Source organism: Glossina fuscipes, unplaced genomic scaffold, assembly GCF_014805625.2.
Source record: "Glossina fuscipes isolate IAEA_lab_2018 unplaced genomic scaffold, Yale_Gfus_2 27, whole genome shotgun sequence".
Taxonomy (NCBI): Eukaryota; Metazoa; Arthropoda; class Insecta; order Diptera; family Glossinidae; genus Glossina; species Glossina fuscipes.
In genome coordinates, this window is record NW_023998422.1 from 3,305,922 (window position 1) to 3,317,708 (window position 11,787).

At 34.6% G+C, this 11,787-nt stretch overlaps 2 protein-coding genes across 2 annotated transcripts; both read right to left on the reverse strand.

The window, feature by feature from the left end:
- Positions 1-295: 295 nt before the first annotated feature.
- LOC119635818 (23 kDa integral membrane protein) lies at positions 296-4,320 on the reverse strand. Its single transcript, XM_038030825.1, has 5 exons — positions 3,828-4,320; positions 1,129-1,311; positions 904-1,068; positions 653-850; positions 296-570 (listed from the first exon to the last, which is right to left on the reverse strand). The coding sequence occupies exons 1-5, from the start codon at positions 3,885-3,887 to the stop codon at positions 490-492; spliced, it is 687 nt and encodes a 228-aa protein (XP_037886753.1). The 5' UTR covers positions 3,888-4,320; the 3' UTR covers positions 296-489.
- Positions 4,321-7,038: 2,718 nt separating this feature from the next.
- Positions 7,039-9,661, reverse strand: LOC119635981 (protein late bloomer). The gene is made up of 5 exons (XM_038031047.1): positions 9,475-9,661; positions 7,824-8,006; positions 7,578-7,745; positions 7,306-7,503; positions 7,039-7,218 (listed from the first exon to the last, which is right to left on the reverse strand). The coding sequence occupies exons 1-5, from the start codon at positions 9,532-9,534 to the stop codon at positions 7,141-7,143; spliced, it is 687 nt and encodes a 228-aa protein (XP_037886975.1). The 5' UTR covers positions 9,535-9,661; the 3' UTR covers positions 7,039-7,140.
- Between the last annotated feature and the right edge of the window lie 2,126 nt (positions 9,662-11,787).

Here is an 11,787-nt window from a genome sequence, read left to right on the forward strand (position 1 = left end):
TCAAAGTGTCTCTAATGAATATTAGATGGGGGTTGAGGAACATTTCGCGAGAAGACTTGTATGCCTCGAGCATCAATATCAAGTACCGGCAACGTGAAGTTTTGGCAAGCGATAAAAGTCTGCATGCGTATCTGTGTCATTATTCTCTTCTTTTGTGTAAAACAAACTGATTGCGAAAGTAGCTTTTTATGACGCTTTACTCGCAAAGCGCAAAGATCTGCGACGAGTATCATTAAGATACCTCGAAAGAATGCCATAAAAAAATAAAAAATAAAAACCATACTATTATTGCTTGAACGTGATGTAATGGGATAGCGGCATATCCAAAAATATTCAAACAATCCCGTTATATTTCCAACATGCTTTGTATATTAATAAAACTGTTAAGCGGCACATCAAATTTATATTTAAATACAATATTTTCACTTAGTTATTTCTACCAACGTGGTCCACATAAACGTGAAAAAAGAATTCTTTTTTTTAAATGATCTACAACCATCTTGCATTCGTTCGGCGAAATTCATTTTTCAATTTACTGATCATTAGCCAACCGAGTATAGCCGATATTACCTACAATTTTTCATTTGTTAAAAAAAAAAAAAAAATTAATTTATAAACAAAATACATGAGTAGAAGGCACATCACTACTTACTTCAACAATTATCAATAGACAATTTACGATGCTAAATGCGAGCGTCTTATCCGATAAATACTCCTCGAATTTGGCCATACAACCGTCTGGGTAGAGATTCTCGATTTGGGAACAATCGTGCTTGTGACAGCACGTTTTTGGAATTTCGTGCTGAATGCGACGATAATCGTCTGTGTTATTGACACCGCAACAATGAAGCTATAATTTGCAATAGAGTTAAAAGGCGAGAGGGACATTTCGATCAATTTTACCCAATCTTCGTAATGCGCCAAAGCACCTGGAGTTTGTATTTCGGACGACCAAAGTTCCTCAAAGCCTTGACGTATACTACCAGAGAGACCGTCACGGGTACCATGAGATGCCATACTCGTCATTACGAGTTGCGTTAAGATCAACATCACCAATATAGGAACATACTAGAAGAAGTTTTAAGGCTGTTGACAACGACAGTTTATTGCTGACAATAATTAACTTACAATAATTAATTTGTGCTTAGATTCCCGTAAGGCTGCTATAAAACCGAATATGGCTGTGACTAGAATAACGATGCCGAGTGTCATAACTAATCCTCCAGCGGCGTTTTCACCATGATCTGTTTGGTTTGCAGATCCACTGACTAGGATAAAAATACTAAAGCTGATCAGGATTAGACTGAGAAACTAAAATTGAATGCATTTAAAAAACAATTAAAAATAAAACAAATAAAAACTGAATAAAAAATAATTCACTTAAGTAAATATCAACCCTTCTATATACGTTAAAGCTCAATACGAATAGTGTTTAGGTCACACGAAAACCTATGTAGATCGCAACGGTATTGTAAACATTTCAAACTGAAGTTTTCCCATTCATGCAAAGATATAATGAATCTTTATAAAGTGCTTAATATGTAAATATTTCCGACCTCTTCCAGACATTTTGCAACATTTGGCAAACATCAAAATCACATCTGTAAGGTTCAACGATTGAAAAATCAATGCCGAATACATATGCATCTTACACTTGTCCGTAGCATATATTCGTAAGTGTCTATGTGATATGTGATCAATTATTAAAACTTGTCAAAAAAATTCTACTGGCAAGAAGGTTTGGATTAAAATTTTGCAGTCATGAGGAGTTATCCTTCGCATAAAAATAATATGCGAAAGTATTTTATCACCAAAATGAGTGGTGATGGGTTTGGCTGAAGTGGTTTGGGCATTTAATCAGGTTATCGGCCTTGCCTGGCTACAATATTCTTACTTGTTTTTTTATGAAAACAGAGAGACAGACAGACAGAGTTAAGAACATTTAGACTTAAATTGATTCAAGAAGTAGTTCTAAATCAATTAATATGATAAAATACATGCACAAGCATACGTTAAGTTTCTACAGATGTATACAGTACTTAGAAGGACTTGAATTACATTTTATTATTTGTTTTATTTATTTATTTATTGACAATTACGTAACGTCGAAACGATTAAGGACTACTATAATAGATAACAATGTTTACCATATGTACAATAATAACGTACAATAATACAAAATGTTTTTAAACAATCTAGAAGAAAAGAAAATTAATGCCAAAGAACAATGAAATAAGACAAGAAAGGCAAAGATGATAATTAAGCTAATAGTCGAGAAAATAACCGATACCACAAACCCCACTTTCCTCCCAGTAATAACTAGCTAATCATTAGTCTCGACTAACTCCCTTGGCAAGGAATTATAAGCTCTCTCATAACTCTCGCCTCAAAGCCTTTGACCAACTCGAACAAACAACAAATGATTATTGAATCAAGTGATTTACTGCTTGTTCAGGTCCAAATTAATTTCAAGAACCTAAGAGAGAAGCCATCCACACCCGGTGCATTACATTTGATTTTATCAAATGCCGCTAGAAGTTCAAACTTGTTTATTAAGCTCGTTTGTCCGTCTATCCGTCTCATATTCCTGCGTGGAATCTAGAGATCGAAACTTTTGAGATATTTTGATGAAATTTAGTATACCAACATGTTCTATCCGAAAGACGAAGGTTATAGAATATGGTTCGGATCAGACCACGTTTCCAACCACTTACCGTCATCAAATCTTACTGAGTGTTACATATATGTACACAAAACTTAACTCACGCGCTGAAGAGAATAAAAAGACCTTTCTGTTAACGTTTTCTAAAATTAGACGGTCGTTGAGCTTGAATATATATTCACTTACTCCGGGACCCTTAAAACGCTGTTGGCATAGCACAATAACGACGACAAATTAATTTTATAATACAATGTAACTCATTGTCTTTGAAAACTGAGAACCAACAATGCTATTCATCTAGGAAGCGCTTCAAATCGATCATTTCAGGCAACAATGCGGCACACGAGTTTTTCATATTCCACAAACGAGGAATAATTAACGGACATAAGGACGAGGTATCATTGCAGTGCCTTTAAATATTCCATCGCCAATTTCCATTTTATAGGTGTGAGTGAGAAAAATTCATCCTAATGTTACTTTGTTTCTAAGCGAAGCGTAATGTGTAAATCTTGATTCTTTATGAAAATTTTCGTTTGAAGCGGCAATATTTTCTTCTTCAACAAACCGGTGGATCCAAAATACTGCTAAAATTTCTTTATTTCCTCTAAACAAAAGATTTTCCAAATGTGTTTTGTGTATTACGCCGTATTAACGGCACAAGTTTCACTTTTAAAATTGAAAACATTAAAAACATTATTAACATATTTGTGTTCTATGTCTCAACGACGGCAACATTGGGCGTTTTCTATACCAAAGCACTAACGCAGTCCAAGAGCTGTGTTCTCCGATAATGGGATTCTGGTTTTATATATAGTGATACGCCAGCTATTGTTCCCTTGCTATGAATATTCAAAGCGTTCAGTTAGTGGAAACTTTCTAACTTGATGCCTGTACGCATGTGTCGTGCGCCGTGTGCTGATGTCTTAGCATTAATATAGATTACAAACGTTCTTACGTAGCGGAAATGTCAAAGATAAAGTTGAGGACATATGTGTTCTAAGCGAAGAATTGCAGCTGATTAGAATAAAAGAAAACGAACACTTATTGCAACAACATCATATTTTGTTTTTTTTTTTAAAACCGGGCTAAAGGTGGTTGTCCGCACCAAGCGATTATATATATGTATTTTTTCCCTCGAAAAAATCCTTTTGTTATGTGAACTCACCATTAATACAAAATTCAAAAGCAGTAGAATATGTTTAATGGTAGTTGTGCCGAGACCCATTTCTTTTTTTTTTTTTTTTTTCTTTCAATATTCCTTAGACAATATGCAACAGCAATAACCAATAAAAATTATCGCTCTCCGTTCATCCAGTACAAGTCTAAAATGTTTCCTTTCATCGAACGTTTATTTGCTTACAAAAATACATAGCGCACATCAATTTACACTTATTATGCATTTCTCTCTTTCTTTTTATATCATTGTTTTTTTTATTTTTTGTTTTTTTAATGCTCTTAATGAGCTATAAATTTCATAAAAATAAATTAATTGCAAATGCTCGTCAATCAATATTTTGTATAGAGAATGTTGCTCAAAGAAAACAAAAAAGAAAAAGAAAAAATGAACCGAAAGAAAAACATTTAATGAAATTTTAAAGCATCATCCGCTTATTCTCGCACGCGACTATGAACTGAAATATCGAATAAATTTTTCGTTTGTGTAAAATTTTATTCATTATATTTTCAGAAACAGTCCTATATTTGCATACGTACTCTCCCAAGCACATATGCAGTGACACGAAAAACACAAAACGTAACTGGGTGTACATGTGTTCGGTATATTTTCGATCTAAGCAAAGATGCTAAATGTCATTCATTTTATTACACCACCTCCATCGATTTCATTGACTTGTTTATTTGTTTTGTTTTTTATACAGTTGTTTTGACCATATCCAGATATCTAAAGATCTAATGACGCAAAACACATAAAAGCCGCTTAACCCTGAATATTTATTCATATTTAATATGTGTGAATATTTACAAAATGTAATGAAAAAAAATTCATTTTTTGATTGATTTACTAATGCCTCTTTCCCTTCAAGTTCTTAACTTACGCAGCGGTGCAGTACATCAAGATCAACCAGATTTTTTGTTTTGCCACGGAGAGGTATTTTTAATTTTTTTTTTCAACAATATTTCCTTCAAAACATCACAGCCATTAGTTTCTGCGTTGTTGTCATCAAGACAGTTAAGGGTACAATCCAAGCCACTATACGGTTCAAAGGTCCAATCAGTCAGAGCAAGTCCTTATTCGTGTAATGCTGGGACGGTCGGAAGGAAGTGAGAGAAGAGAAAGACACATGGAAGAGCCGAAGCCTAGTCGACGTGTGCCGAACGGCCAAGAGTTACGTTTTTATCCACTAAGCACTCACTACTACCGCGTTGAGATTTAACAAACACGGACTTGGTAGTTGCGATTCTTACCTATCCGGCTACTCATGTGGACTTAACTGTACTTGCGCTTGGATGTGTTTGGTTAACATTCTTCCGCTTACAAAAATCAAGATATCGATTTCAAGTTTAGCATAAACATTGAAGCTCTTGTAGGCGGTTCAATATAGAAAATTTCCTTAATTAGTCAATAGATATGCTGACAGCACAGCATAAACATAGAATATCTGTTTTCAAAAGCGGAAAGAAATGGTGCTTTTGCTCATTACTCATGGACTACTGCAGGTACAATCAAACATATGTTCGGATACATTCTGTTATTAGAGTAGAAAACAAACTTTCACGCGCACTTAAATGTTAAACCAGGCGCGGAAAACTGCCGGCCCGCTAAACTCAAAACTTTTACATAATTCTATTTGCTCGCGCATGGCAATGCCACAAATTGGTTGCATTTGTGTTTTGTTCTATCCTAATAATGAAAAAATTTGCTGCAGAATTTGATTTTTACCTTTTGATGAACAAAGCTACCCACTCCCGTATTACAGAGGAGAGAAATTTCATTGTTTAGGTTTTTTTTTTGTTTATTTTTTAGCAAAATGAGGCGCATACCAAAAATTCGCCCACAGTTGAATAATATTTTCTCATTTGTTTTCATTTCTGGTTTATTTACAAATAAAAAAAAAATACTTTATGCGTTGAGTTCAACAGGTACGCTTTTGGTTCATATCGACCCTAAAAACATCCTGCGGGACTAACAAGCAGTTAACATTCACGATTTCTAACTCGGTATACGTGGATTCGAATCCCAGACGGTACCTAATCGAGTAGAACGTACTGTAACGCAGCTACATAAATATACGCACACGTTACTTAGACTTATGTTCCCTTTTTAATGTTTTAAATCTAAAAATATTTACTTCGAACTATGCTGTTGTTGCTGATTTTTTACGTTATTTATTAGTCATTGTTTAAGCCCTTATTGTTAAAGGTATTGCTTAATTCGGTCGAATGCAAAGTGTAGCCAACAAAGAAAGGATAAATAAAAATCTATTGAAACTTCAACTCTTAGCTTTACTGTGCTTCGATGATCTCTTTTATAATTGCGTAATTTAAGCCTTTAGCTTAGCAAAAATTAAGAAAGTGTAATAAAAGCCGTCTCCGCTCTGAACTGACGGGACATGGAAAATACATCGGCGCAAACTCAATACACCCCGGCATTTGAGGTACAAAAACAGTTTTTATGTGGGCTAGCAATTCAGCGTCTAATTTGTTGCTAATAGAACCCATTTGAAAAACGGAGAACCAAAAATTATATAAACCACGGCCAAGTATTGGCCAAATATGATTCTTTTTATTTCTCAAGTTGCGTACTGTATGAAGGGAACTATAAGACAGTTGACAGATTGTAAGGAAGTCTCACTATCAGTCGCTTTTCGAATGATGTATATAAAGGACGATCCTCGAATTTTTACACAATTAGCCCTGAAATCAGTGTTTAGAAATAAATCGTTCTATAGAAAAAAATTCAGAAAAATACATAAAAACCAAAAGTTGCAATTTAATTAACGTATTGAGTTCTAATTAACACGTGTACCGTATTCAGTGCACGCTAAAGTGCATCTATACGTAGGTATTAGATTCAAAATTTAATTAATTGTTGTTATCGCTATTTTAAGGTTATTAATGATTTTTGCAATGCTCTTTTATACGTGTACTGATAACGGTACGTGACAACGAAGAACCCTTGTTTCCTCTTACACAGCAACGGAAAATGTATCTTTTCTCTTAAAAACACTTTATTTAATATTAATAAATTTGTTATAATGTACCGACAACAGTACATGCATCAACGCAACGCCACCTACACATGAAAGCTTGGCAGGGACGTATTAGAGTGGCACTAATGTTAAGTTTTCATTGCAGAGAGGCATGGAGCGATCGCTACAAACTTCTTTTCTTGTCATTGTCTTCCAATACTTAAAAATTAAAATACATCCGCTTGGAAGAAAAGTATATATAATCGTGGTATGTGTGTTTGTGTTATATTTATTGCTTACTTTCATCAACAATCCCTAGTTTAATTACAATTAACTGTACCAATGTTGGCGATCTCTACGATTCCGTATATTATCCACTAACATGCAAACAAATATCGCATCGAAAAGCTGCAAATAGTAAACAAAAAAAAATCATAATAATTCAACACAAAAGAAAAACTTGACGTTCAGATCTCTCTCTTTTTCCAAATTTACCTCAAAAGCAATTATCAGCCAACTGATTATATTAAAATGATTAGTTTTCGTTTTAATATAGTTACGATATTTATCTTCACAACCTTCCACGTACACATGAAGTATGTTGGTGCAGTCGTGATATTTACAACAACTGGAAGGCGGCACTTTATCTAACAAAAAATAGTCCTCGGCGCTATTTTTACCACAACATTGAAACTATGCGAATAAAAGATGAAAAAAAAGAAAATTTATTTAGTCTCTTTACTCTTAGCCGGAAAATGATATCTTACCCACTGTTCATATTTCGAAAGAGTACTATTTACAGTTTGATCGCTTCCTTCCCATAATTCGTCGAAGTCTTTCTTAAGATCTTGCGCTAAGCCCATATTAACCGCCCAATAACTAATGCTAACCATTATTAATTGAACTATTAAGAGTAGTATTAAAAGAATGGCGAACTGTGATATATGCATGCACATACAACAAATTTATTAGAATTACCACTCCTGACATTATTGCGAAGGATATAAACTTACAGAGATCAAGTAACTTTTACTCTCCAATATTGTTACTACGCTACCATAAATGACAACAGTGATGATTACGGCCCCCAAGGTAACGATAAGGCCAGCCGCCAAATTTTCGCCCTCAATAATGTCGCCATTGTTCAGGCTACGTATTAAGCGCAATGCTAACCATATGATTATAGACCCCAAAAACTGAAAGCAAGAAAAAAAACCGAACCATTGGTATTGTCATAAAAGTTGTGCCACTTGCCTTGCTTCCAAAAATTTGGAAATATTGGTAATTTTCATATATTTCCATATGACAACACTTACAGAAGGGCTTTTCTGGTCGGAGATTGCCTCTTTTCGATCAGTAGTCAGCAATGCCCCGAAGATTTTCACATGAAAATTGGTACCCACTTCTAATTATAACGAAAGTCGAGGTCTTGGTTTGGGGTCAGCCATTTATTTCCTTCACACGTGGGTATTTAAAATTGGAGAAAGAAGTGAACATTTCAAGAAAAAAACAACTATATTTTCGCCAGAGCAAACCCTTTAGTAGCTTTTCCCCAAGCAAGAAAGTTGGGTTCGCTTTAGGACTAGTTTTTGATATTTTCTGCTTGAGACCAGTGCACGTTTTAATTGGGGAACAATTTTTACGTTACTCGTGCAATTATCGCTAGTAAAAATTTTTACCAGTGTTGTACAAGTGTGTACTGGTAAGTAGCTCTTTTTTTGCTAATGGGAAGTGTTTGAGGGCTAACTACACATTCATTAACCTCGCAGTTATTTCAGAATGTCGGCTGTGTATTTTGATTTTTGTCTTTTTATTTCGGGAGGATTTCGTCTATTTTCGGAATCATATTTTGGTAGTCAACTAAAAGAGTATATGTCAAGTTATAGCTCGTTTTCGTGGTCGCCAACGTTCCAACAACGTACGTAAGCCTCTTATTGGCAAAAAATCTTCCACCGATGATATATTATACATTCAATCCTTCTTTGATGAACACAAACATACATAAAGAAAGGGTCGCGCCCATTGGCCAAATTTCAATCTGATCTTTAAGATGGCCCTAAGAAATATTGGGTAAGAAAAAACTTCAAGACTTTTTCCGGCGAGAGCTTTATCGTCGGGTAATTAACCCTATCAAGCTCTACTAAGGTGCTTGTGATAGCTGGTATGTGACGTTTGCTAATTAATTCGAAAACATTACGAAAAATTCGCTTTGTTTTACAAAAACGTCTTCCGTACTTTCTTGTGAAAACATTCGTCACGAGGATACTCGTTTCCATATCTTTATTTGATGTCTCCGACTTGATAAAATAATTGACTTTAATCTTATCCCTACGCTGTCCACGATTAACGGTCAAAAAGACTTCAGGAAATGACAAGCGGAACGATGAACTTTACATGCCCGGCAAGAGGATGGTTGGCGTTGCAAAATGTATACAAATAATATATTTTTACAAATGACGCACTTCAGATCAAGTGAGTTTAATAATTTTTCAAAACAGCGGACACACTTACAAATGTTTGGCGTAATCTTTTTTATTTTTTCTCTTAATGCCTTTTGATCTCGTTTCATTCATACGTTGAAGAAGATGACAGCTCTCTTAGTCATATTTTTCCCCTTTTTTTTTCAATTCGATTATAATACGATTATATGAACTAAATGCTTACCACTAAAATTATGTTAATAATTAAGACAACGATTTTATAAACGGTAGCGGTGAAATGCATTCTTCGCTTTATTTTAAGAGTTAGAGACAAAAAAAATAAAATAAAATATATTTTTTTTCGTTTGGAAAACTTTAAGGCTTAAATTTTTCTTTTTCTAATTACAGAAACTAAACAATACGCTGTGCATTTCGAACTAAAATTCGGTTGACATATTTGATTTAAAAAACATAACAGACAATGATAAATAGGAAATTTATTTAGTATTTCGTGCTGTGATTCGATTCGAGGGAACATTTCATTATTTTGTACATTTGGCATAGAAAGTACAGAAAAAGCTCTTCTATTGCGGTTATCAAATCAGATGTTCATGTATGAGTGCCTTAGTATACTGATTGACAGCTTGAACTTAAGTTCACTTTGATTGGTTATAGCTGGTCTTGCTTCCATTAGAACTTTTCTTCAAAACCTTAAATCTCTGGGAGATTCAACAGAGTTGTCAGGTAACGTTCGTTAAGCCTTGTTCCTCGATCTTTCAGTTTTGAACTTTGATTTTACAAAAGAATTGTAACTTTTGAAAAACAAAAGAGGACTGTATCCGCACGAACAGTCGAGTACGCGAAGGAACACGACTAACAACTCAATGGTCGCGGGTTCATGTCTCAAGCGCGGCAGATTTTTCAAAAAATCCCTCAGCTTTAGATGCCAGTGTTTTACGACTTTAACCGTAGTATTTATTTCGCTGCCTCAATTTATAGTAATAATAACAATAAATGGATAACGGTTGGCTTTAAAGTTCCAACACTAGAGCATACGTTTTGCACCACAGTGAGAAGAAAAATAAGTGAATAAGCAGTCACACTTGAGCACACGCTAATTAGAATCTCATTTCAAACCTTGCACATGAAAACAAATTAAGGATGAGTTAGGAGTTGTAAGCACACAGTAACTTTTGTTATGCAATATGGAGTATGCTTCAGAAATAGATTAAGAAGGAAACACATAAGAGTCTAAATCCATCGAAGACTTAATGCCTTTTATTCAAGTCTACTTTGGGATGTAATTGGAAGGGATCGTGTGGAAGGTCGTCAAGATAAGAATTTAAGTGATCGTGAAAAGAGGAGAGTGACTGATCCTTTGCAAAACTGTAGTAAGGTAACGCTTCGGGCTGAATCGATCTTGGCAGTTAAAGGGCAAAGCAGTTTTAGCGGAAATAGTCGAACAGGTGAGCTTCATAATTATTACAACAAAAAGAAGTGAAAACGATTTCGACGGATTCGCTTACATATGTACAAAATTTTTTAGAAGAGACTTTTAAAGTTTTCTTTTTTGTTATTTAGTAGAAAAATTGATTCAGAAAAATCCTTATTACTATTTTTCTTTAAGAAATTGATTTAATAGAAGCTAAAGGGACTGATTATACTTAAAAAAAATACTTAAGCGTTCACAAGCGTTTTTGTAAATCGTTTTGGATATTACGCACTATGAGAAAAGCGTTTCGGTTGGTGCTGAAGCCAAAATGTCAGGTAATAAACCAGATTTATAGCCATTTGCTGTTCGAAGCTAGAAGATATTGGAATAGGCTGCAAATTCTTAAAATCAGGCAAAAGACATTACACCGTGAAGAAACGTGCTTTTCATTATAATTTTATTTCGAGATAAACTAAAGTACTACTCGGATTTAGGTAAAAAAAGATTGCGTAGTTTTCGATAGTTGCGGTGGAGTCTTCTATACAAGCGAACATATTATCTAGGTTATCCATACTTTGTCAATTTGTAGACCAAAAAGTAAATCAACAGATAGAGAATTTAGCTGCTAAGTTCTCACGCTTTATCGTAGAGAGAACCTGTAAGTCGCAAAGTAGCATATATGAGCAATTCGCTTTTTAATTAACAACAACCATTTACAACACTTCTTTGCAAACACTCAATTCTTCTTCAATTTTTCTATTCGAAAACCACGTTTTAACTTTTGGCTTGACTAAATACTTTTCTTTCGGTGGAAATATGAGTCCTTTCATTCCTTGGATTGCACGGCAATAGCCAGGTGGGTAAAGATCATAACTAGCTAGTCAAGATTCAAATATGAATGCGGGTAACCCATACTTGATCGTAGCAATACTGAGCTATCAGCCCATAAAAGCCTAACACATGAAAGTTGAGCTTGCACCTACTAAGGCTGCGGGCACCCCTATCCCTTTCTATCTGTTTCCACTTCTTTCTGATACGTATCACATAAGCGATAATGAAATACTTCTTTATTGTGCACATGTTCTTGATCTTTCTCAGTTTCTCTGCCCATTCTTTCAATTGACT